The sequence below is a fragment of the Hemibagrus wyckioides genome, linkage group LG05 (assembly GCF_019097595.1).
Source record: "Hemibagrus wyckioides isolate EC202008001 linkage group LG05, SWU_Hwy_1.0, whole genome shotgun sequence".
In the NCBI taxonomy this organism is placed as follows: domain Eukaryota; kingdom Metazoa; phylum Chordata; class Actinopteri; order Siluriformes; family Bagridae; genus Hemibagrus; species Hemibagrus wyckioides.
In genome coordinates, this window is record NC_080714.1 from 4,619,259 (window position 1) to 4,646,543 (window position 27,285).

Below are 27,285 nucleotides of genomic sequence, written 5' to 3' on the forward strand. Positions count from 1 at the left end.
TCCCAGGTTCGAACAGGCAGGGGCCTTTCTGTGTGGAGTTTGCATGTTCTCCCCGTGCCTGTGTGGGGGTACTCTGGTTTCCACCCACAGTCCAAAAACGTGTACATTAGGTTTATTGGTAATTCTAAATTGCCCATAGGAGTGAGTGTGTGTGTGTGTGGTTGTCTGTCTATATGTGTGGCCCTGTGATGGACTGGTGACCTGTCCAGGGTGTACCCCTGCCTTTCGCCCAACAGATCCAACAGATCCCCCGTGACCCTAATTAGGAATAAAGTGGGTATAGAAGATGGATGGATTATATCATCCATGGACTTGGAACAGTATTTTTGGATTACTTTAAAATAGCAAGACTTCCTATTTTTTGTTTGTTTGTTTTTTGGGGGTGTTTTTAATGGCAAAAACAGGCTTCCACAAATTTAATACCTTCTTTTTGGTTATATTAAATGTCTTCATGCTGAAGTGAATAATTTAGTTATATAAACGATTATACGTTCATAAATATTAATTGTTTATAACTATTATAAATGACTAATTATTAATTGTGTTTATAAAGAAAGTTAAATCACATCAACATTGGGTTGGATGTTGCCAAAAAAAAATAGTACAAGAAAATCTAATTAATAGTCCAAAAAAATAGTCCAAAAAAATATAAAAAAATTTTTTTTTAGAGAATTTAAAGAGCGCTTACTTTTAGATTGGATTTTTTTTTGTTTGTTTGTTTTTGTTCAACAGGATATTAAAAATGCAAGGTAGATTTATGAGGTTACAGTTCACCTTGATAAACACGGTGCAAAGAGGTAATAACAATTTCACAATCCCACAACCACAACGAGTCCGGTCCTGTTACGTTATTTATTACATCTCTTTCTTAACGGCTGCATCAGCAGACGGTTTTGCAAGCACACACACGAAGACATTTCTCTAGGCACTTTTCCATGGAGTGTTTAAAAAAAAAAAAATCATTCTATGAAAATGTCATGGAATTAAATAAAATACAGTACAAGGAAGCAAAAAGAAAATACGTGTGGAAAAAAAAAATCAAGAAGTCATTTCTTTCCCACGCATTCCGTCAGATTTTCATGTCAGACTCGAATGAAGTGCGAGTGCAGGCTGACACGAGAAAGCAATGGTCAGCAGTTAAAAGGTTAACAGCCGATTCGGACTGCTGTGAAGCCTACGTTAAGGCTCTTAGAAGTGACACAGTTTGTCTGTCCTGCTCTAACAAACATGTTCTTTAATAAACAGACTCAGATGTGAATAAAACCTAGATATATTCAATGCCTCACTCTATTTTCATCTAGACATCTGCTGAGGTAATTAACAGGTAGTTGTTTTTAGCTAAGCTAGCTCCCTTAGAGACAAGCTGTGTGTTATGTAATCCTCAAACGTCTATGATTATATTTAGATTCTAGAGGAAATGTAAAATATCTTTTTTTTAAAAATGATAATGAACTTAAAGCCCAAATCGAACTGCTGCTCTAGCAGCTGAATGAGATGTGTGCTAATTGGCTAACGGTATATTTGCAGCCATCTTTGGATCTTTTGCTGTAAGATGTAAAACTATTGAAATGTAAAAGAATTAAATGTTTTGTCCCGGTGCCATAGCTGACAGAAAAATGAATGCACTAGTATGGCTAGTAAAGCTAGTGAGCGAGTTAGAGTTGTTAGTGCAACTGTTTTCATCTAAAAGAAAAAAAAAACCCTATCATATATGTTCAACAAACAGAATCAAAGATATCAAAATGTTGTAAAAAAAAAAATAATAATAATAAAAATCAGCATTTTGTCTTAGTGCTTAGGTAATAGATATGGAAAATAAAGAGGCACTGGTATTGCTGGCAAAATGGTTAGCATGGTTGTTTAGCTAAGAGCTTTGTTAGCATTGCAAGTGCATCTAGTTAATGAACTAGCGCCATTTGCTTTCAGCTAAATTTCAAGTAGCCTGTGATTTGTTTCATAAACCACGTAGTAGAATAGTGTTATTAAAAGCTCGATTTAATCTGCATAACCTTCAAAATATGTATTTTTCAATACCACTCTGTTTATTAGCAGGTGCTAACAGTTAGCAGCTCCATTTGACTAGCTGTTCATTTAAATTAGCCAGAGAAGTCCAAGTGATTCCTCTTAGTAGTGTCTACATCTGTGGGTGTAAATTTAAGCATCTAATGCATCATATCTTGAGTGTCTGACTATTTTTCATGGTTTCATTTACAAATTAATGTATAAAAATAATAATATATGTCCAGCAGGTGCTGCCATACGGAAAGTGAAGCAATATTTCCATCTCCAAGCCCAACATCTCTGCTTAGTGAAGTATGTGTTAGAGCAGGTTAAACACTGTGTTGCTGAGGTGAAAAAGAAAGCTTTATCCCTATAAAGCAGTTCTCCTGACCTTTATATTGCACTAGTGTGTATACTGACAGAGTCCTGTAGTTAATAAACCATCCTTTTCTCTCCTTTTTGGAAGCAGGAGGAAGAGCAGCAGAAGAGGAAGGTCATCCCAGGACTATAGAGCCGTGATTCTCTGGCTCTGCGTGGTGTCCTCCTCTGTGCTTGGTTCTGGTGTCATCGCCTGCTCCAGCGGCACTGGTGGATTGGGGTCAGACAGCGTCGTGGCATAGTGGGGCTCGGAAGAGACGTGATTCTCAGTCCTTTCAAAGCCGCCATTGTCGTAAACTTCCCTGTTGTGCTGCGCCATCTCTATGGCTTTTTCTTTCTGCTGCTCCAGCAGCAAGGCCTTGTTTACAGATGGACCTGAAGAGATCAGAGCTTTTAGTGAACATCTGAGGTTTATAGAAATACTTCCTTCTCATGCGTATCCGATATTTATATCGACTCTTGCGTATGTAGTTCATTCCCCCTTCAGCTTTTTCTACATATTGTAGTTGTCATGTCAAGTAACGTAACGTCACAGACTCCTTGGCTGTCACGACCTACATTTAGTCCTTTAGTTGTTTTCACCTGTGTGTTCAATTATGTATGTTTGGTTTCCAGACTTTATAAGCACTTATAGGTTCATAGCGCCAATTTCTTTTTTTGCCGGTGGGTGTTGGAAACACTGACCCAACCCCCAAAACAAAGAAAATTCACTTTGCTTAGGTTCATATTTTAGAAGGGAGCATAGGCTATGCTGTTTGTTCATCCATGAGCTTTTTCTGTGATTTAGGTTGAAGTTTTATTTCCAGATTTAAAATCTAGCTCTGATTTTCCTGTTTATATCTGTTGAACTTTGCCTGTCTTTTGAGTCGGGTTGTTGTTGAGGCTGTTTCAATACTTTTGATGCAATCACATCCTGTAGCTAGTGTGACATACTTTAAAGAAAAAAGTGTGTGTGCGTGAGTGTGTGTGTGTGTGTGTGTGTGTGTGTGTACATCATACCGAAGAAGCTGAGCAGCACAGGCAGGAAGATGAGGCCGTGTGCCATCCCCAGAAGCGTGATGACCAGATTCAGCCGGAAGAAGAAGATCTGAATGAGCTGAGCTTTAGCGAATGCCAGCACGATGATTCCAGGCAGGTTTGTCATAGCAACGCCAGCAAACACCTGTCACATAACACACGGCACATGAATCATCAAACGCATCCTCGGAAGAAATCAGCAGCAGAATCACTAAACACGCCACAATTATTTCAACAGTTTTTCTTTAACACTTTGGACACTGAGAACAACGTCTCCAAATTCCTGGTGTACTGTAGGTGACTGAAACACTTACCGCACTGCCCATCTTAGCCGTAGCGTCTTTGGCTCTCTCCACCTTAGTGGGTAATGTGCTCAGAGCGAAGGAGCGCGTTATATGAGACACAAACTCCACTGAAATCCCCACAGCCTGGAGAAAGTGATGGACAAATAATGACATCATCCAGGTCAGTTCATTATCATTGGTTTTAACATAGATAGGAGTGTTGAAAAATAATCTATAGCTATGTTTAATTTAATATAATGATTCTTTGAGATCTGATTGGACAGAAGGTGTTTTATTTTTTAAGAACAGCTGCTCTCACAATATATCTTTTCTAAGATGCTATTGTAAAGCTATTAAATAAATTAGCGTCTGAATATACTGACATTATATTAATTATAATCATTTAAGCTATGACATTATATTAATGGCATAGAACACATTCACATGGAATTGTACAGTGGAATTTTATCATTTTTAATCATACATAGTTGTAACATCAACAAAAAACTGCATAATTGTTGGTATTTCATTTTCTAAACAAACTCCAGTGTCATTGTTATAGATGATAACCGAACTTACATATGGTTGAAATAATGAAATACAATTCTGTTTTAGGGACATAGCAAATATGTGGAAAAATATATAATGACACCAAAACTGAAAAGTGCTATGCTTGTAACCCTGAGAAAATCATCTTCACTGTGAAGCATGGTGGTGGTAGCATCATGTTATGTGTACGCTCTATATCAGCATGGACTGGAAAACTGGTCAGGGTTGAAGGCAGGTGTCAGTGCAATACTAACTTCTTCATTTGCATGTTGCTTAATAATTTGCATATTGAATATACAGTATATATATATATATATATATATATTTCATATTCATAGTGAATACAGTCTTCTTGATACTGTGCAATAAACCCATTACTATTCCTTTATTTTTTTTCCCACTCACCGTGACGAGGTTGATTAGCGACACGGCGTTGTAGTCGATGCTCCACAGCGTCATGACGCCCACGGTATCCACGGTGATCATCACTATGGTTAGAAGGTTGAGGAGACCTGAGGACAGGTCCATGCCCAGCAGGATGCAGCACACCACGAAGGTGGGTAACAAACAGAGTGCGAGGTTTACTAAGCCTTCATACACGATGGTAGTGTACTGCTCATAATACACGTACGTAATACTGTGGAGGAGACGGAGCGCGAGAGTCACATTACACTCAGTCCATCGCTAGTACATCATTATTACTCAAATACAGATAAATACACCAATCAGCCAAAAAACTACAGACAATTGAGGTGAATAACATTAATTATCTCGTTACCATGGGACGTGTCAAGGAGTGAGATATTATTCAGCTAGGAAACCTAGTGTCCTGGCATCCATTTGAATGTTATTTTGGCACGTACCACCTCACTAAACGTTGTTACATCACTTCTGAAACACTATTCCCTAATCGCAGTGGCCTCTTTCGGCTGCATAATGCTCCCTGACACGCTGCAAAAAATTGTTCAGGAATGGTTTGAGGATCATGACAAAGAGTTCAAGGTGTTGACTTGGCCTCCAGATTCCCCAGATATCAGATTGATCGAGCATTTTGGGATGTGCTGGACAAACAAGTCCAAACTGTGGAGGCCTCAACTCACAACTGGCAGGACTTGAAGGATCTGCTTCCTTTGTGTCAGATACAACACACCTTCAGAGATCTTTTGGAGTCCATGCATCAAAAGGCACATTATTAGGCAGGTGGTTCAATGTTATGGGTTATATATGTTAAATTTCTATATGGGAAATATTTCTATAAGATATTTATTTATTTATATTAATAATTCTGTAAGATTTCTTTCTTACAATTCTATATGGTTCATTTATTTAATGTAACATTTCTATATGTTACATTTCTTTATATGTAATGTTTTTATATACACTACTCACAAAAGAGGATATTAAGGATATTCGGCTTTCTGGTGAAATTTCAGGATGCACCTAAAATGCACTATAACCTTTACAGGTGAACTTAATTTGACCTTCTCTACACTTTTGAATGCACATGCCCAACTGTTCAGTGTTTCAGTACTTTTTGCATAACTTGCTGTTCTCTAACAAGGTGCTTAACAGCAAAATTCACAACTGGTGTTTGATCCATAAATCGACCAATACATTTTCTGGTTCAATTAGAATTGGTATTTAAACAGTCCTCTTCATCATGCTGTTCACATTTTGACATCATGAGATCAAGACCACACCTAACAATTGATCAACAGTACCTCACCATTGTGAGGCTTCAAACAGGATGTTCTCAGAGGGAAGTGGCCACTGAGCTTAGAGTGTCACAGAGTGTCATCAGCAGGTTGTGACAGAGATACAGAGAGACTGGAAGAGTCACAGAAAGGCATAGAAGTGGACGCCCTTTGGCCACATCCCACACTGATGACCGCTTCATTGTGAACAGTGCCCTGTGGAAACCGGATGATGAATGCCACTCAACTCCAGGCACATTTAAGGGAGGTGAGAGGCACCCAAGTGTCACGTCAGACCATTCGAAACCATTTACATCAGCGTGGTCTGCATGCTAGACGACCTGCAAGGGTACCTGACCACACCACCAGGCATCTTGCATGGGCCAGGGACCAATGGGCCTCAGTGCTGTTCTTTGATGAAAGTCGATTCACATTGAGCAGAAATGATGGCCACCAACGATGTTGGAGACGTCAAGGAGAGCGCTATGCATCAGCCACTGTTGTGGTGGTGTTACAGTCTGGGCAGGTGTGTCTACTCAATACAGAACTGCCCTACATCTTGTGAATGGTACAGTGACAAGCCAATACTACCTGAATAACATCATTAATCCAGTCATTGTGCCCCTGCATGAACAACACAGGCCTAATTTCATCTTCATGGACGACAATGCTCCAACTCATCGAGGTAGCATCATTAGGGAACGGCTGCTGGAGGCTGGGGTACCTCAAATGGAGTGGCCTGCACTTTCTCCAGACCTGAATCCCATAGAAAATCTATGGGATCAGCCGAGTCGCCGTGTAGAGGCTCGTAACCCTGCACCCCAGAACCTCAATGACCTGAGGGCCGCCCTTCAAGAAGAGTGGAATGCCATGCCTCAGCAGACAATAAGTCGACTCGTGAACAGCATGAGACGTCGTTGTCAAGCTGTAATTTATGGTCAAAGGCAAATGACAAATTATTGAGACATTGACATTTTTTGTTGTGGTATACCCACCACTGTTTTGTTTCAATAAATTGTTTGAGATGAGGAAATCACCATTGCATGCTTCTACTTAAATGCCCTACTTTCATGATATAATATCACTGTAGCACGAACTTTTTACATTTCCCAAAACCAAATATCCTTAACTTTTTGTGAGTAGTGTATGTAACATTTCTTTGTTATTTTTCTATATGTTTCATTTCTAAACATGTTACATTGCAATATTTGAACTGATCATACAATAATTGTTTTCCTTTTCAGATCTAATATTGGTAATGTACTCATCACTGCACATTTCAGCTTTCTACACTCCCCATCAGCACAGTCGTTTGCATAATGCAACAATCAAATAAGCACTTCATATCTTATCACTGTGTAACAGTGTCACGGTCAGAGATAGATGTCAGAGAAATATGCAAAAGGGTGAAGGGTAGAAATGAGTTGCTCACGAATAGGGGAAGACCTCGAAGTCGGGTGCCGTGTCTGACAGATTTCTCATTTGCTTGGTGATGTTGTGGGCGAGTTCTCTCGCCGTGAGCAGGGCCGCCGTGAATTCCTGTGAGTTAGTGAGAGGAGTGTGATACGCCATGAACCGAGATGCTGTAGACAGAGAGAGAGAGAGAGAGAGAGAGAGAGAGATTATTAGACAGATAAAGACAGAGAGATAGTAAATGTTTTTAGTTTACTTATTATTTCTTAATGCTCTTAGTGAGTTGGTTTGGGTTAATCTGTTTATGCTAATGCTAATGTTAAGTATTTACTGTATTGTAATATGTTTAGTCTAATACTAATCTTGGGAGTTGTCTGTTTACTCTTATGCTAATGTTTAGGTTAGTCAGTTTACATTACTGCTAGTTTCTGGGCTGAAAATCTTCCTCTAATGCTAGTGTTTACGTTAGTCTCTGGGCAATATGATGCTAATCTTTGGGTTAGTCTGTTTACTCTTATGCTAATGTTTAGGTTAGTTGATTTACATTACTGCTAATTAGGGGATAATATTCTTCCTCTGATGCTAGTTTTTATGTTAGTCTGTTTAGTATATAATGCTAGTTTTTGGGTTATCCTGTTTACTATAATGCTAATCTTTTTGGGGTAGCTTGTTTAATGCCTAGTTTTGAGGTATTTTTTTATGCTGTTTTTTTTGTTGTTGTTGTTTAGACTGTTTAATGCCTGTTTTTGGGTTAAATGTGTATTTTGTGTTTGGACTTTCAGTTTTTCACCTTACCCAATATTTCTCCTGTCACATTGTCCCGGACCACAGATGTGTCATAAGCCCCCAAACCACTATGGAGAAAAAAAAAAAGAAAGGAAGAAAGAAAGAAAGAAAGAAAGACAGAAAGACAGAAAGAAAGAAAGAAAGAAAGAAAGAAAGAAATTTAAAATTACTCAAACTTGGCATCTTTCCTGAGCAAACTATAATAATAAGATAAAATTAGGGTAATAAGATTAGCCTTTCTGTAGTTTATGAATAAGGGAGGCTTATAGCTACTATATAAAGCTACAGCTACCTGAGGATGTAGTTCTGTTCAATAATACCTTAATAATAATGAACATTTTTATGCACAATAAATATGCAGCATTTAAAAAGCTAGGATTTTATTTGCATCTGAATCAGCATCATATCTGTTTTTATCATTGGTATGTGTGTTTTCGGCTCCACCCACCCTTTGGGACACTGTAAGTCTGGACGGTTGGTGAGAAAGTTGGGGAGATACTTGTCAAACTCTTCAACACTTGGACGCAGCACACCGTTCGATGGGGTGCGCATACACTTCTTCCAACACATCAAATTAGCTGGTGAGAAAAGAGTGCAAAGTAATTTTATAAATTATATGTCAAATCAGTCAAACAGCAACACGACTGCAAGAGCAAATACTGCGTGTTATTCCAGTGTGTTTCTGTGAGCTGATACACACACACATTAGCAGGACAGAAATTCCCTGCGTCGGGTCCAAAGCTGTAAAGCCGACAGCATCGCGACTGAGGATTCAGCCAGTCGATGAAATCGTCTACCCAGGAGGACGCTGGGATAGCCAAGTACGATCTGTAGAAATAAATGCAATTAAAAAATATATATTTATATATAAACACATAACTGCAAGCATGAATCTAATTATTTTCAGCATTACTTTTTTTTTTTCCAAAAATCAATACATAATAATTTCACTCTATGAAAAATGTATTTTAATATTTCATTTAATTTATTTCTTAGAATTTTTATTTGGTTTTATTTTATTAAATGCTTTCAGGCAATAGGAGCACATGTTTTAGCTTTATAATAATAAAGAATAATTCTTGAGTTCTTGTTGGAGAAATATCATTGTAATACACACATATAATACTAATTTAAAATAATTTAATTAATTAATTAATAAAACAGTCTTAGAATACTGATGAGGTTTCTTTAGTACTAAAAATCATATTGCAAAGTATTAAATAAATAAATAAATAAATAAATAAATAAATAAATAAATAAATAAATAAATAAATAAATATTGACACGGCCTTAGAAAATCGAAGAAAAAAAAAATTCCAGGAAAATATAAGTTCAAAGAGATTATTCTACATTTCTGTGACTTCTCTCATGACCAAAAATGACCAAAGCAGCAAGAAGTTATGGTCTTAAATCACAAACCAGAAGCAGATAGAGTACATGATTTTTAAAAAATCAAACATCACACACAAGCTGAATACATATGTTTAATACATGGAGCTAACCAAAGGCTATAATATAACATGCTCCAGTTACTGGCTTGGATTTCTACAGTCATTATATCAGAAAATGATTGGTAATTATTACATGTCTACGTTAATTAGGACCTTTTTTTGGCTCTTACCCTGAGCAACTTGGTTTTTAACACTGCTGTAAAACCAGATAAAACTCCAGTCAGAAGATAAAGTACCTTCTTAAGCCCAAGGTCAGGATTATAAGTTAATTGGTCAAAGGTGAAAATGTGTATCAGTGACATTGATTCTCCTGCATGAAAGCTAATAGTGCACGTGTAACCTCAGATGTTCTGTAATATGAAAAATTTATTTTAAATCCATTTTTAGCTGATAATTTTCACAGGTATCATATAGCCATATTTTGCTATGAGCCTAGAAAACAGGCTAGCAGTACTGTAAAGATGATAACCTCCGAATTAGCATTATTCAACAGATAGTGTTACCGTAAACTAGATAACCTTCAAACTAGCATCATAGAAACAGAAGAATTCAACAGATAACATTACTGTTAAGCAGACAACCTTCAAACTAGCATTATAGAAAACAGAAGAATTCAACAGATAGCATTACTGTAAACTAGATAACCTTCAAACAAGCATTACAAAAACAGGTGAAGTCAGCGGCTAGCATTACTGTAAAGAGAATAACATTCACACTAGCATCTTAAGAGACATGTTAAGACAACTGTTAGCATTATTGTGAAGGGAATAACCTAATATTAAAACAACCAGAGTAACCAGGAACTAGCACTGTACAAAAAAAATTCTTAAATAAGCATAATGTTAAACAAAATGCCACTTTCAATATGCCACTTTTTATCAGGCAATATCCGAATATGTTGATTAACATGTTGCCACTATAGGGGCAGTTAGCTAAAAGATCGATGTGTGTATCTAATCTAAGTTCTCCTTTTGTCTTTGGAAGCATTGCGTTTAATGAAAAACAGAACAATATGATTAGCTTTAGCTTCCAGTCTCACGCTTCCTGCCAATTTTTTTATTTTTATTTTTATTTTTTTGTACCATATTCAGAGGAAACCACTATCCACTCATTTCTGCCTGCCTGAGCTCACAGAAGGCCATGATTGGACATGGTGTGCTTGATCGATATGGAAGAGAGCATATGTTCTTCTTGAAAGTATAGCCAATTTAGCTCCCTTGGGACTCCTGGCATTCATCTGAACCCCTTCCATCACTGTAAATATTAATCGAGAGAAAAATCATGGGCACTCACCTGTCAGGATATGCTGTTGCATACTGGATCTTCTGTGTGAGGGAGAACTGGTCACAGCCGACACTGGAACACACTGCGTTCATGCCGTTGACACTTGAGAAGTTGAAGCCTCTAGTTGTGACAAAATATACAGGAACCCCGACCTCAAAGTACTTGTACAGGTAGGCAAAGTATGTCAACATGTACGAGTCCTGTGAAAGCGAACACGAGAAGAGGACCGCTTATGAGAAAGTTACAAGAAATGGTGAGCTCCAGTTTCGGCCATTTTAACAAACTCGTCTCTTTAAGGCTGGCTTTAGAAGGCTAACCCCTTAAAGTCCCAACGGATTTCTCTCTAGCTGTGTTCTTTACTGAAATATGAAACAAAAGGCAGGTTTTCATGGGCAGTCCTGGTGTGGGGTGGTAACATTAGCTAGGAAGCGAGAGTTTTTCCGAAAACGTTATTTGAATTCTCTTCAAAATATTTAATGGATTTAAAGAAGGCTAAATAAATCCCATGGGCAAGTGCTGTTATAAGGAAATTATCAACAATGGGTTGTGTAATGAACGTCAGTGATACTGGCTGTTACAGAGTACTGGGACTAGAGACTCCTTCCATAAAAGTCTCTAGAAGAAGCTTCATCATGTACGCAATTATATATGAATTTCTTTGTTTAATAAACATCAGAAACACAAGGCCATGTGTAAGTGATTAATTCCTGATTGGTACTTACTGTTGGCATGGCCAGCTCCTGATCCAAGCCCACCTTTACATTGAACATGAGGTAGATAGAGCCACAGAACATGAAGAGGAACACCACGATCTGCACAGAGGAGCAAATTAGAGTATGAGATGTCACTACACGTTAACTTTCATTTAAAGGTCCATTATGTACATTTGAACCATTATGGATTCTTCTATTTATTCATCCAAAAGCTGACGTTCTTTATATTTATATATTTGTATTGGTGCATCAGTGTAACGGGTCGTACCACTGCAATCCTGGAGACGGGGTGGAGCAGTACCGGGGCGTAATATTTCCTCATTATAGGCATGAGGAATCCCTCTTTCAGTTTAGTAGAACGTGGTTCCTTGACAGTGACACAGCAAGCGATTTCACATCGATTTGCATCTTGCCTGCGAGCGTCGAGAGACAGCAGTGCTACGAACGCAGTCATCTGCAGCATGAAGTCCATGAGGACAGCTAAAGCAGCGTAGAGTGCGAAAGACCTCACGGCAGGCATCGTACTCAAAGCACCTGGAATCACACGTTAGACAGAGTGCTGAGAGAGTGTATGTCAAAGTGTGTGTGCCTAACCCCTATGAATACTCCACTATCATTTAATAAGGGCACTAAAACAATATGTATGGGGGTCATGATAACCTTGTGAGCAACAGATACAATTAAAAAACTAGTGATAGTAGATCATATCACTTGGTTGACCCTGGATGCTGCCAAGATGCCTAGAAAACCACCTGTCCTGTGCGTTTTCTTTCCTTTTCAGCTCATGAATATGCCTTCCTGAGGTGAACTGGGTGTGAAGTGAGTGTCCAAGACCAGGCTTTGCGAACCTATGGATTGCTTTGGCCACACCACTGAGATCTCTTACCCAAAAAGAAGCAGACAGATTCTGACATGCTGCAAAGGAGCATGCTGGGAGCAACATTTCCAAGGACTCGTCCAATCTGTTCCTCACGAGTCTCATCTGGGCGACGTACATCTCTCTGAAAATACAACAAGAGATACCTCAAATTTCCTCAATGTCTTGGGAATGGAAATAGGCAGAGATAAAACAAAAAGTGCAAGTGATTGATAATGAGTTGAATGTTGAGATAAAGCCATGTAAGGAGAAGATAAAGCTGATAGTGCTGACCAATATCAATGGACAAACCAAGCATTAAAGATCAACAATTAGAAACTAATCTGAAAGAGATACCTGATACTCCAGAACAAAGATGAAAATGTTGTCAGCTCCAACAGCCAGGACTAGAAAGGGGACCACTTGCAGTATGACGAGCGAAGACGGGATTCCTATCCAAGCATAGAAACCCATGGAGGCCAGGACTGAGCAGCCAACTACCAGAATACCCCCAAAGCCAACAAGGAACTTTGAGTCCACCTGGTAATTGGCGTGAATATGACAACAAGGAAATAAATTCATCAAGAAGAAATCCCGTCAGTACTTCCCTGTATGTCATTCAAATCCCGATATATATTTCTGCCTAGCTTGTGTCAGGTTATTTATTAATATCTCAAGCAAATGTATAACTGATTTTATTATAATCAGTGCAAAGTCATAATTAGTTGGTACTTCCCACCCATTTACTAACTCATTCAGTCTGTGTCTGAGACTGAGGGACTTTCCAATAAGGGGAACCTGTAGCTCATATGTGGCCGTTGCTTTGTCAGTGATGAGTTGCTGGGAATTACGCCAAGTAAAAGGTGAATTTTGTCTGGCAGTTTCAAAACCGAGAGCCTTGGGCCTCACCTTCAGATGTTGAACAACAAAATCCAACAAATATGAAAGAACAAAAACCTGCTGACTCACCAGAATGCGTTTGAAGGATGAGTATTCCCCCAGAGCCACAGCAATGTACAGAAAGATGACTGCGTAGCTGATCATAAAAATGGGGATGTCCTCGATTGTAGTTCTGTTGATTTCATCTTCTAAAGACCTCTGCGGGGAAACAAAGCGTTGGGAAATTGAGTAGGAGAAGGTTGGTTATTTTTCCATTTGAGAAGAAATGCAGTGGCCGAACCTGGGTTGTGTGCCAAATACAATCAATAAACACAACATTTCTTTGCTCACCTCTGCCATGTATGCGAAGGTAAAGTTTGTTCTGGGATCTTTCTGATACTCCTGTACTATGTCCAAGAATCTCAATTCCCATTCTTGAACCACTTTGAACTTTGGGTGTTCCCGTGGATAGTTACTCAGAGAAAACGTAAGGATGAAGGCTTCAGCATTTGTGTAGTCTTCATCTGAAATCAAGACATAAATCAGTTACCTATGTAAGGACCCATGTGACTGTAATCATCTGTCTTTCCGTTTGTCTGTCTTACTGTCATATCCTCCCACAGCCAAAAAGGGAAACACAGGTGCTCCATAGTCAGCCATACAGCTCATACCAAGTGCAGTGATGTCTTTAAAGGACAGCGGAGAGCTGTGCAGGAGAGTAATCGAAGGTTAAATTGCACTTGCATGATTATGACCACATTCAGAACCGTGTATCACTGCGGGAGACTGTTAGTTCTCAGTTGCAACTGGAATGAGACTTACTTGACGCAGTAGATTAAATGATCTCTCCAGTCCACCTCTTTAGTCACGCCGAGCTCGGTCATGTTCGCCTTCGCGTTCAAATTTGCAAGGCTGTTTTGGAAGTACTGAGGAAGACTGTTGACAGCACAGTCGGTAAGAGAAGGGTTCGTTGGATTGAGGGGCGCATAGCACACATCCTTAAGGCTAGCAGTTTTGTTAAGTGCATCAGACCAGAACTCTATTGCCTGAATTCGCTCTTGAAGCTCCAATAGTTGCAAAATGAGGTCTGCGGAAAGAGTTACAGAATTGTTTAGAGATGTTTTAGAGATTTAGAGATTTCTCTTACAGGACAGCAATTTGTCAATGAGTACACTTGTTACCCCTGGTGTTGACGAACAAGTCCATGGCAAGTTCCTGTTATAGTTAATAGTACAGTAGGTATAAACAGTTGTCCAGTCACAAATTTCCCTTTTCTGTATTTTAAAATTAATACAAAAAACCTTGAAAGTCTTTTATCATGGTGATTTTCCAAAAACTGTGGAAACAAAATACTGAATCTAGAGACTCCTTCCATAATGTAACCAAACGTCTTTTTACAGAAAACTTTACATCAACAATTAGATGTAAGTTGATATTAGTTATTCTTTGAAGTTTAATTAGTCTAGTCCCTGTAAATTAACTGCTACTATAGAAATGCTAACTTATTTGACCAGGGGATTTGATATAAACCTTAAAGCCCCAGAATTTTTGCTAGAGTGTGTGTGATTAGGAAGTCTCCCACTAGACTGGAAACTAATGTGGTATGTTATTATAGTGTCTCTAAAGCTTCATAGTTTACATAACAAAAGGTATTTTATTTCAGCTGAGAGATTCTTGTATTAAATACTAACCTTTAGAGACGAGGCCACTGAAGTTTGTTTTGCCAAACAGCAAGGAGTCATACATATAGCCTGGTCTCCCTGGAGCTGTCAGAATTAGCTGGTTGGTACGAAAGAAGGGGTCAAAATGCAGGTCATTAAAGTCTTTCTCACGCCTAGCACGGCTGTTGGGAGCCGACCAAAGCTGAACAGGATCGGTGGTTAGTTCTATGTTCATCAGACCAGTTGTAAATGCCACAACTGCAACCAGACACACAATGATCACAGTCTTTGGGTACCTAGCCATGATAGTTCCCCAAGTCTGAAAGCGTGAACCCAGGAATTTTTGAACAGCCAGACTTGCTCGATCAGAGCATGTCACATCTTTGGGATTCACTGTTTGGTTATAGCTTACATTGTTTGCATTTTTGTCTATGCCCCCTTTTGACATTTTACTTTTACAGGTCTGGTAAACAAACTTAGCCACAGTGAAGCCAAGGAAGAGGAGGCACAAACATATAAAGACAATGAGGCAAATGAAGAGGATGCCGTTCATGTCACCGACCATGAAGGGATTCTCAGGTATAGGTTCAGGTGGAGGAATTGATGGGCAAGCATCCAGACAGTCCTGGCAAGAGCACTCTGGTTCCCCAGTGGGTGATGTTTCATTACAGCCTATAGCCAAACCTGCATATGGAACCATTCCTTCTGGTACCTGTGAGGTCTCGCCAGGCGGTATGAGTCTAAAATCGATATCAAGTGGAGCCAGACCGTTGCTAGTGTCACCCTGGAAATCTAACCAACGCTGAGGCGTGCACAGCTTATGACCATATCGGCCACACATGGTAGCGATGGCATATCCACCTGTCGCTGGAATCCTTACATTCTGGCAGGACCTGAAGGATGCATCTGAGAAGCTGGTGGAAATGTAAGCCTGGTATGCAACCACGGCATCTTTCAAGACTCCATTGACCGTGAGGTTGACAGTTTTGGTGATGTTGACTACCTGGCTCTGGTCGGGGCTGCATGTGGTGATGCAGTGCACATGGGCGAAATTGTAAGCACAGGACGGGCATCGGATCAGCACAGCTTTGGATAGCGTCAGGCTGCTTTGCAGGGCGAGCAGCTGAGTACTGGTGCAGCAGGCAAATGTCTGACCCACACCTCTGTCCAACATTGGACAAACCTCCTTCAACAGCTGGTAGTGTTGGCCTGTCACTGGTCTGGCTTGCTGATAGCTTCTGCAGGGTATTCTTGCAGGGATCAGGGAGTTTTCTACATTGGGGTTTAGACCACATTCATCATACATCACACAGAAACCAGGTTTGGGCTGAGCTTCACAAAGCACCTGCAACAGATCAGGTCAGGAAAAGGATTTAAAGCGACTTGAAATAGGTCTCATTTCTAGACACTGTCTAGAACAGTCTTGAACACTGACTGTGTGTTTGGGTGTATGGATCTTGTACCAATGTTGCACAAATATTAAAGATTTATTAAAATATTAAAAGAATCCTGTATATGCAATAAAAATGTAATCAGTAATCATGTGTATCATGATCATGCACCACTGCACAGCAAATTACAATTTAATAAAGAAAAACAAACAAACAAACAAAAAAGAAATCCTTGACTGTTTCTCAACATTTGGAATATTGAGGAAAAACTTTCCAACAAATGTTACGGGATATTATGTACACCAACAAGTAAATGCTTAATATAGTACTTATGGATTGAGAATTCTATTATAATTAATGATAATAATGAATAATGACATTTTTAAAATTACATTAAAAATCATAAATATGTTTTTCTTTTCATTTTAATAACATTTTATAATAGTAATAATAATAATGATTCTTCTTCTTCTTATTATTATTATTAATTTTATTATTACAAATTTATTTATTTATTTCTTCTAATGTTTTCACAATGATTTGTAGCAATATCTCTCCAATCGTTATTCATTGACGGATACAAAAGTGGAAACAAAACTTGGCAAAACATGGAAACGTGTATATAATCTTTGCTGTACTCTACACTGTTGACTGGAAGGTTGAGGTTAGTGCATGGCCTTGAAAACAACAATCACAACTATTGAGACTTTGTTTCCTGCCAACTCACGAGTTTTTCACGTTCCGTTGTTCACGGGTGTTCCCTACTAGGAATCATATACATGATATGATAAGATATGCCAAGTCATATAACGACACAAAACGACATGACATTAAATACCAATCGCACACAGCGAATTTCAGGGATTTGCTTTTTTTGGGGTCATTTCCTTGACTTAGTGTATATCTATTAGCAACCTTTCAGCATTTTACACTACTTTAAATGGATATCAATATAAATATCAGTCTAGAACAAAGCAATCAGACATGGTAGCTTGAAATTTTGTTAATTCTACATCTGAGCAGAAATATATAGGGCTTAATATGATTTAATATTAAAGAAAGTTTTGCAATTATTGATTCCTCTAAAATGTTTACTCTGTTAAAGGCAGGTAAAATAGGGTCAATTTTAATGCAAACTTACTACATACTACAAATTTAAAGACTTTCTTTTTTTAGTGATACTGAAATTTCCGATATCAAAAAAATTTGAATTTTCTCCATTCGCTTATTTCTTACTTAGCTTTACTAAGAATTTTACTGAATTTTTGTAACCAGATAGCTTTAATTTTCACTAAATATTCTAATATATATATTCTAATATATGTATATATATATATATATATATATATATAGATGCTGTTCACATGTGTATATTTAAAAGAAAAGAAAGACATACCAGATACGCAGCAAGTATTAGAAAGACGACGCCGCTGTCCCACTTCTTAGTCAGGACCCCCATTCTGTCACTTTCAGAAAGTCGATACCAGGCTACTGGAGTGTTACATCCACCAGAAAGAGAAAAAAGAGAGATAAAAAGAGAGAGAGAGAGAGAGTGAGAAAGAGAAGAGGGGATGGGGTAAACTGGTATCGACGGATATGTGAGGAAGTAGGAATAAATAAGGAGGTGGTACTTCCAGCCCTCCTCAATGGAGCCGTATGAGATATCGACTATGGTCTGTTTCTTATCTGGCCTGATGTGCTCAGTGCCAATCACAAGGCAAAAAACCTAATACACTCGTTTGATTATTAACTTGTGGGTGGACACTGAAAGCCAGGTATCAGTGAAACAAACAAAAAAAAACGAAACAAAAAAAAAACTGCCTGCCAAAGAAAAAGCTTATTCCACAACAAAATAATTCATCTCTGCACTAAAAAAAAAAAGTTTTGGTTAGTTATTTTGTGGGTGAGGATGAGTGCAACACCGATACTCACAACAGATACTCTGAACCGAAAGGAAAATGAGATAGGGTGAATTTAAATCATTTTCCTTCTTCACTGTTTTTCTTGTTCTTTTTTATTTGAAAAGACTCCCGTATATGCAATAATAATAATCATAATCATTATTTATTTATCTATTAATTTATTTTACCTAATGTTCCTTCTGCTAGTTTGCTTATTAATTCTATATTTGTGCTAATTTCGCCTGTATAAATATGCATAATTTAATGCCACTGTTTGTATCTATTTTTTTTTTTTTTTACATTTTTTTGGAGCGCCAAGTATCCTCAAAAGTGTCCTCATAAAACAGCAGTGTTGTGGCCTAAAGGGTTTTTTTTCTCATCTTTTTTGTTCATTATTCGTTACTAAGGATTACATTTAGCTAGTTTGATATCCAACACAAATCGCAGTAAGGATATATGAATTAACGCTGTGAATAAACGTGATCTTTGCTTGCTTATCTGATCACGAGTATCAAACAGATGCCCTATCAACCTTTCTGAGAAAAGGTTCTAGAGCAAGTGGAATAGGTCAGTTGAAGTGAACAATGAGTTTAACTGAGAAAATAAAGGAATTTAATATTACAAGAAAACATCACCTACATCACCTTTATTTATTATTAGGAGATTTTTATTACTTTTTCCTTTCCTTTTTAATTTTCAGAATGGTCTTGTCTATATATATATATATATATACATACATCGCAATAGGCTTCAATATGCCACCAAAAGCTACTGATGATTTTCTATATTATGTGTATAGATACATCTTGCTGTTTTGTTTTTCTATCATCTCACATTTATTTTGTACTGTTTCCTATTTTTTCAAGTTTCCAAGCAACCAAGCAAACTCCTTATTCTTCATATCATCCTAGTGTCCAAAGGTTTCATATCTATACAAATTCAAGTCCAAATTCCAGCAGGTTTAGTCCTTAAGCAAAGCCTTCACCCTCCATGGCTGAGAATGCTTGTGTCTCATCTCAGTTGTTAGTCACTACATATGAACTAAATATAAATCTATTTTATTTATTGAATTATTTTCGGGGTGTTTTTCTAAAATGTACAATTTCTATGTATTAAACAGCACTGAAAACATGGCAATGTACTTTTTTGTAGTTAGAACCAAGTTATCACTTATGTTATAGCAGGTATAAAGTGTCATTCCTTCAACAACCTCTCTCTCTCTCTCTTTCTCTCTCTCTCTCTCACTCACGCTTTCTGAATTTCACATTCAAATTCCTCTTTCTATCTCTGTCTGTCTGTCTGTCTCTCTCTCTCTCTTTCTCTCTCTCACTCACTCTGTCTGAATTTCACATTCAAATTCCTCTGTCTGTCTGTCTCTCTCTCTTTTTCTTTCTCTCTCTCTCTCTGTCATAATTGTCATGTTAGCAAGAAACCACAAAGCGCTCAATCCTGATCTCAACATATGATACAATATCATCAGCTACGTATCTAATGCTTTCTTTATTTTAGCTGAATATTGTAAATCGATGGACAATGCATAAAAATTTGAAAAATATGATCACTGTACAAGCCCATGTTGGATTTTTCAATCCTTAATGGTACGTTATAACTTGACATGATTCAGTAAAATAAATGTATATCACAGCAGCATCATTATCAGAGAAGCTGATATAAGAACACTGTTTAAAGAGAAGCAGATAACATCATCATATTTTTCCCTGGACCACATCTGGAACGGTTTCCTTATGGTGTAACATTAATAGTGTAACTATTTCATTTTTGCAGTACCTTTCGAAATGATACATTGCTGGCATTTTTGTGGCATTTCTTTATATTTTGCATCTGAGAAATAAATCATTCATCTCAACAAAACACATCTCCTATCAGCGTTGTTTTAACACGTACGAGACGATTGCGTCAGTGTCAATTTGTAGTGTTTTAGAGTAGCAGACTGAGTTCCAGTCATAAACGCACATACTATAGGGTTTGTATCAGTATTTATGTCTGATTAGAGAAGTTGAAGTATTGGTTAACATGGCAGAGGGGACAGAAGGGCTGATTAGTCTCAGCTCGACAACGGAGGTGTTAGTTCATGGCTACGGTTAAATAGTTCAAGGCTTTGTTTCATTTCATCACTAGAGTAAGATTGTTAGATAAACGTTGGCCTAATAACTGAAATTCTTCAGGTGGACAAGAGAAAAGGAATTTTCCAGCATTGACCTTCTCAGTGACTTTTATGATAAGCAGTATTGGCTTAAAAATGAACTACTTGACTAAAAAAAAAAAACTCTGAATGGTCATCATTAGAAAATAATACTTTTCATATCTTTTAATTTATGTAAACTACTATTATTAATCCAGCAATTTTCACCTCATGTTTATATGTTAGAAAGAAACACCAATGTACAATGGCTATATTCTGATCATCCAGAATGAATATGAATGAATGAATAAAAATGAACAAACAAACAAATAGAAATTAAATTAACAAGATGAAAATTTAAAAATAAGTAAATAAAATAAATTCATCTTTGCTTTTTCATGTTTTGACCGTCGCGAAATATTTGGGTTAAAACTGCAGCTCGCGCGGTTAATTCAATTCACGTCACTGAGCTCAACTTGCAAAGTTGTCCTATTCAAGATGGCGGCGCCGTTGACCTGTCTAGCTTTTCTTCCCAGGATTAAATTGGAAAGTTGACCTATCCGACATGGCGGCGCAGCTGCGGCGTTAAGCTTTCGGATGAATCTAACTTCTCGGAGCATGATTGCAGTCTCGCGCACTTCTCGTTGCTGTGGTAACGGCGCACCTCTTTCTCTATATGTTATTATATACATTATACGTTTTGGTCCGGTTTTAGAAGTAAACCGTAATAAATAGTTAAATAAAAATAATTTACAGACAATTTTCGAGGTCAGGGTGAGTATATTCCGGTTTATCTAATTCTGCATTCGGCATAAATTTATTCAGAATGACCAAAATATTTTTAAGTAAACAAAAAAATCAAAAAGTAAACAACAACAACAACCGTTGTTTCTTTCCCATAATGAACTATACCATGTACCATGTACTTAACTCCTAATCATTTTTAATTAATAATAATAATAATAACAACAATAATAATAATAGTAATCACAACAATAATAATAATAATAATAATAATAATAATAATAAAGGGATTGTTAGGCACAGCATTTTTTATTTGGAAATAATTATGCAAACTATATTGATTCTTTAATATTATAGGCTACTTTGTGTAGATTCACACACACACACACTCAAAAGACACAAGTCCATTTATGTTTCATGTTGTAAAATGACGAATGTGGAAAAGTTCAAGCGGGGGTAAAAACTTATGCAAGTCACTGTACGTTATCGCTGCATTAAATCACAAGCTTACGTTTCCCATTCAGCACAGAGGCTATCAGGCCTTATCACGGCTCTACACTCTGTACTGTTTGCCTGTTTGTCCTTAGAGATGCGTGGATTTCGGCAGACGCCTTTTTAAAAGTTTCACTGCATTATCAGCGAGCTGTGAATGATTGGCTTTCTCTGTTCTTGAAAATCATCTTAATTAGGATCTGCCTTATCAAGATAAATAGCAAGAGATCATCTGATTAAGGTCGGAGTTCCTGTTTACACCCCGGGGATGCTGATACATGTCATGTGTAGATACACGTATACGTACAATTTCAGCAATCTTTTACGATTATTACTTGTTATATGAGACAGCAAAATCTCACGTGAATTCTACACATAACATATTGCACACTAACGTGTTCTACATATCAGTGATTTAAGATCTTCTAATGATAGGCCTGTGATTATAAGAGAATAAGTTCTGCTTATGATCCAGGATCATGCAACAAATAAATATTCACTTTCTTTTTTCCCCTCAGTTATATTATAAATTTTGATGCGTAATCAATATATATACATACACACCGATCAGGCTTAACATTCTGAGCAGTGAGAGGTGAATAACACTGATGATGTCCTCAAAGTTGATGTGTTAGAAGCAGGAAAAATGGACAAGTGTAAGGATTTGAGAGTGATTGACAAGGATTGAGAGATTGTGATGGCTAGACAACTGGAGGGTCCCATGGGTGTTCCCGGTCTGCAGTGGTCAGTATCTATCAAAAGTGGTCCAAGGAAGGAATTGTGGTGAACCGGCGACAGGGTCATGGGCAGCCAAGGCTCATTGATGCACGTGGGGAGCGAAGACTGGCCCGTGTGATCCGATCTAACAGACAAGCTACTATTGTTCAAATTGCTGAAGAAGTTAATGCTGGTTCTGATAGAAAGGGGTCAGAATACACAGTGCAGGACAGGTCAGAGCTGTTCTGGCAGCTAAAGGGGGACCAACACTATACATATAGATTAATATCTTAAAATTTCTACACAAACATTCTTCAAATTGATCTGGTGATACAGGGGATATTCTTTTCTGTTTGGAATAATTATAAGATATCCCCCCACCCCCCCAACCTGAAGAAATTTATTGTCGACATGTATCGTCTTTGGTCAGAAAATCAGCCACAGGTTTGTGTGAGGACATCACATTATGTTTAAGACCACCACACTCACACCTCAAAGAATTCCTTTATGATGAGTGTTGAAGCGAAATGATTCATGCGTTTTTTTAGCTGAGCTATTTCTGTACTATTATACACACACACACACACACACCATGTACTCTGATTAAACAAACACCTCTCTCTCTCCTATCCAGAAACTCAAACAAAACATCCCACACAGAAACACTCTCTCTCTCTCTCTCTCTCTCTCTCTCTCTCTCTCTAACACTATGATTCAATACTTTTTTGACTCTCTGTCTAGTATTTACAACTCTGTGGCAAATGCTACATGCTAGAACACACAGAATGGTGTGATCAGTACAAGGCTTAGGTGTCTGGACGGACTTTCCTCCAGGTTCTCAGCTTTCATCCCACCCACAGGAAGAGGACTGGCTATTTTGGTTTAATTGCCTCTATGTATGAATGAGGATATTGTGTCCTGTATATGGTGCTTTGCAATGACCTGGCATACCAGAAAGAAGTGGGAGAGAGGAGAGGAAGGAAAGAGAGAATAAGAGAGAGAAAGAGAGAGAGAGAGAGAGAGAGAGAATTGAGAAAGAAAGGGACAGGAGTGAGAAAGAATGGAGAGAAAGGATAAGAGAGAGAGAGAGAGAGAGAGAGAGAGAGAGAGAGAGAGAGAGAGAGAATTAAATGTGACACTGTATGTGTGTGTGTTTGTGTTTACATTTGTGGCTCCCCTTTTCCAGAAGTAATGATATTCAGCATGTCCTACTACCAAAGTGTGCCACGCTAGCAAACGATGTGCTGAGAGAGAGAGAGAGAGAGAGAGAGAGAGAGAGAGAGAGCGAGAGAGAGAGACAGGCAGAAATAGAGAGAGTGACAGACAGAACGAGAGGCAGAGAGAGAGAGAGACATATAGACAGAAAGAAAGAAAGACAGACAAAAATAAAGAGAGGTAGAAAGAGAGACAGACAGAAAGAGAGGCACAGAGAGAGCGAGAGAGAGAGAGAGAGAGAGAGAGAGACAGACAGACAGAAAGAGAGGCAGAGAGAGAGAGACAGACAGACAGACAGACAAAAATAAAGAGAGGCACAGAGAAACAGAGACAGAAAGAGAGAGAGAGAAAGTGAAGGGAGAAAAGGGAGAGAGAGTGACAGAGAGAGAGAATAGAGAAAGAATAAAGAGAAAGGAGGAGAGAGAGAGAAGGTAGAGAGAGGAGAGCCCCAGCACCACCAAGCTCCACTGCTGTGTAATTGAACAAGGCCCTTGACCTTCTCTGGTCCAGGGGCACTGTACCATAGCTGCCCCTGCACTCTGACCCCAACTTCATTAGCTGGGATATGCGAAGAAAATAATTCCACTGTGCTCTAATCTATCTGTAGTCTATTCCTGTAATCTAGTCAGTAGTCTTTTACTGTAATCTAGTCAGTAGTCTTTTACTGTAATCTAGTCTGTAGTCTTTTACTGTAATCTAGTCTGTAGTCTATTCCTGCCTGTATTTTGGTGTGGCTCAGGATCCACCAGGATAAATCCTTCACTGAAGATGAGTCATTTGATCATTTGAATCACACCACCAGACACTCAGTGACTAAGTGCGCTACACCCAGACCGAGGAACTACAAATAACCACGTTTATGGTCTTGGCTTTATGATTTTTAGGTGGGGTAAGGGTTATGAGGAGCTGTTGGTGTGATTTGCTTGTTTGTCACATCTTTTAATGAGCTGACCACAACTTTTATATGATTATAACATATGGCTTAATTGTAAAGGTAGAGCACAACGTTGTATCTTTCAAAACCTGAGGAGTTCTTTAACCACTTTTCATGCTGCCATCTGATAATCTGTACTTGACACAGAGGTGAAATGTGCAGGCTCAGCCAAGTACAGATTATCAGATGACAGTGTGAACAGTCTAGTGTTTCTCACTTCCTGTTGGTTCTCTAATGGTTTGGATTGCTTCAGCTTTCCATAGAATGGAGGGGATATGACCTGGTTACTTTTATTATTTTGAAGTGGATTATTTTCCTATAACAAGTTTTTTATTCCTCTGACAAAACAGCAAACATGCAAAAATGTCCTAATTATTATTATTATTATTATTATTATTATTATTATTATTATTATTATTATTATTATTAATAATAATAATAATAATAATAATAATAATAATTCTTCATCTGTAGTTTGATCTAATGTTTCTTATCGGAAATATTTTTAATAGAAATCCTTAAGGAATAGAACCAGTGTAACCAGTATATCCTTACCAGTATATCCTAATGGATAAGGATATGGGCCATTTGATTTTTATTTCATCACTGTTGCACAGTAACGTAAAAGATGTAGAAGTAATCATGACGAGAATTGACAGTTTCAAGGGAAATCTTTAGGGGTTTTTTTTTCTTAAGTTTTTTTTTTTTTAATGTTTCATCAGAACTTCTGATGAATGAGTTAAAGCTTTTAAACTGGGAAAATTCTAGAGCATGGATGAGTTCATATATCTGGAAGGAGAGAGAGAGACAGAGAGAGAGGAAAGAGGGAAGAAAGAGAGAGGTGAGAGAGAAAGGAAAGAGAGCAAAGAGAGTCTGAGAGAGAGAGAGAGAGAGAGAGAGAGAGAGAGGAGAGAAAGGAAAGTGAGAATCTGAGAAAGAGAGAGAGAGTGAGAAAGAATGAAGAGAAAGGAGAAAGAGAGAGAATGGGAGAGAGAAAGAATGGAGAGAAAGGAAGAGAGAGAGAGAATGAGACAGAGAGAAAAGGGAGAGAGAAAAGGGAGAGAGAGAGAAAAGGGGGAGTGAGAGGAGAGAAAGGAAAGAAAGCAAAGAGAGTCTGAGAAAGAGAGAGAGGAGAGAAAGGAAAGTGAGAATCTGAGAGAGAGTGAGAAAGAATGGAGAGAAAGGAGAAAAGAGAGAGAGAATGGGAGAGAGAAAGAATGGAGAGAAAGGAAGAGAAAGAGAGACAGAGAGAATGAGAGAGAGAAAAGGGAGAGAGAGAGAAAAGGGGGAGTGAGAGGAGAGAAAGGAAAGAGTCTAAAAGAGAGATAGAGAGAGAGAAGGAGAAAAGGAAAAGAGAGAGAGAGAATGTCTTAGTGTCGTTACATGGCGTGACTGGGTTATTACGTCAGTGGTGTAGGGTGGATGGTGGGCACGTCTGAAGTCTTCTGGTTAACCGCAGAGTGGGCTCACTGCACTGTGAGTGATTGAGGGGGAAGCTGCTAAAATCCCCTCTTCAGGTTTAAATGCAGATAATGAACTGTTTCAAACCCACCTCGAGATCCAGCAACGTCACACATCATCACCATGAATAAGAGAGACTTATCTGATTATCTAATAACTAAAAATACACTAAATAATAAGCATAGCTATCAGTTGGGGAAATTTTCAGGGCGCACTGAGAAAGCAAATCATTAAGGATTACATTCAGAAGGGTTTTTTATAAATGAGTTAGCAGTCAAATCTAATCGTTATGATTTTTTTTTTCTTCACTTTTTCACATTTATTTTCATAGGAAAATATTGATATTCGATGGATTTCTGACTGTATTCTATAGGCCAAGTCCTAGACATGAATATGAACATGAATATTGTGATGTTATAATGTTATGATGTCAGCTGTAATTGAAAAAAAAAACACACACAACACATACACTATATTGCCAAAAGTTTTGGGACACCCCTACAAATCTTTGAATTCAGGTGTTGTATTTCAGGGGTTGGACTCGGCCCCTTAGTTCCAGTGAAAGGAACTCTTAATGCTTCAGCTTCATACCAAGACATTTTGGACAATTTCATGCTCCCAACTTTGTTGACATGGATGAGCGAGCTTGGTGTGGATAAACTGGCCTGCACAGAGTCCTGACCACAACCCTATAGAACACCTTTGGATGAATTAGAGTGGAGACTGCGAGCCAGACCTTCTTGTCCAACATCAGTGCCTGACCTCACAAATGCACTTCTAGAGGAATGGTCAGAAATTCCCATAAATACACTCCTAATCCTTGTGGAAAGCCTTCCCAGAAGAGTTGAAGCTGTTATAGCTGTAAACGGTGCGCCAACTCCATATTACATTCATGTGCATGTAAAGGCAGACATTCCAGTTCGCAGCTTGCAGTCTCCACTCTAATTCATCCCAAAGGTGTTCTATCAGGTTGAGGTCAGGACTCTGTGCAGGACAGTCAAGTTCCTCCACACCAAACTCACTTATCCATGTCTTTATGGACCTTACTTTGTGCACTGGTGTGCAGTCATGTTGGAACAGGAAGGGGTCATCTCCAAACTGCTCCCACAAAGTTGGGAGCATGAAATTGTCCAAAATGTCTTGGTATGAAGCTGAAGCATTCAGAGTTCCTTTCACTGGAACTAAGGGGCCGAGCCCAACCCCTGAAAAACAACACCTGAATTCAGTGATTTAGAGGGGTGTCCCAAAACTTTTGGTAATTTAGTGTATTTCACAGACTATTCTTAACAAAATTGTTTCTTTGTATGTTAAGGAATGCAAA

At 38.2% G+C, this 27,285-nt stretch overlaps 1 protein-coding gene and 1 long non-coding RNA gene across 4 annotated transcripts in view; one reads left to right on the top strand and one right to left on the bottom strand.

Annotated features, from left to right (window-relative positions):
* The window catches only part of LOC131352925 (uncharacterized), a 14,594-nt gene extending 13,394 nt beyond the window's left edge, over positions 1-1,200 (top strand). The window contains exon 3 of the long non-coding RNA XR_009204569.1: positions 1-1,200. This exon is cut by the window's left edge and continues 2,947 nt beyond it. This is a non-coding gene — a long non-coding RNA (uncharacterized LOC131352925).
* Positions 1,201-1,202: 2 nt separating this feature from the next.
* On the bottom strand, positions 1,203-18,024 carry npc1l1 (NPC1-like 1). Of its 3 annotated transcripts, XM_058389471.1 has the most exons (19): positions 17,754-18,023; positions 14,997-16,311; positions 14,128-14,392; positions 13,911-14,011; positions 13,657-13,829; positions 13,396-13,524; positions 12,784-12,966; positions 12,457-12,571; positions 11,839-12,104; positions 11,580-11,669; positions 10,867-11,057; positions 8,823-8,950; positions 8,571-8,700; positions 8,132-8,190; positions 7,356-7,506; positions 4,635-4,866; positions 3,711-3,824; positions 3,379-3,541; positions 1,204-2,754 (listed from the first exon to the last, which is right to left on the bottom strand). In XM_058389471.1, the coding sequence occupies exons 1-19, from the start codon at positions 17,814-17,816 to the stop codon at positions 2,507-2,509; spliced, it is 4,116 nt and encodes a 1,371-aa protein (XP_058245454.1). In that variant the 5' UTR covers positions 17,817-18,023; the 3' UTR covers positions 1,204-2,506. The 3 variants fall into 3 exon arrangements, with proteins under 3 accessions (XP_058245455.1, XP_058245454.1, XP_058245456.1); XM_058389472.1 differs by lacking the exon at positions 12,784-12,966 and having other exon boundaries at positions 1,203-2,754; positions 17,754-18,024; XM_058389473.1 differs by lacking the exons at positions 1,204-2,754; positions 3,379-3,541; positions 3,711-3,824; ... (1 more) ...; positions 7,356-7,506; positions 8,132-8,190 and having other exon boundaries at positions 8,827-8,950; positions 17,754-18,024.
* Positions 18,025-27,285: the final 9,261 nt, after the last annotated feature.

What these genes read in the sequence shown, in the direction of transcription:
- npc1l1 (XM_058389471.1), bottom strand. Translation starts at nt 17,816, where the DNA reads ATGGGGGTCCTGACTAAGAAGTGGGACAGCGGCGTCGTCTTTCTAATA. An exon ending in TTCGAGGTCTTCCCCTATTC is followed by an intron (nt 4,867 to 7,355) that starts GTGAGCAACTCA and finishes TCTCCTCCACAG; the next exon opens with TATTACGTACGTGTATTATG. An exon ending in CGGCTAAGATGGGCAGTGCG is followed by an intron (nt 3,542 to 3,710) that starts GTAAGTGTTTCA and finishes GTTATGTGACAG; the next exon opens with GTGTTTGCTGGCGTTGCTAT.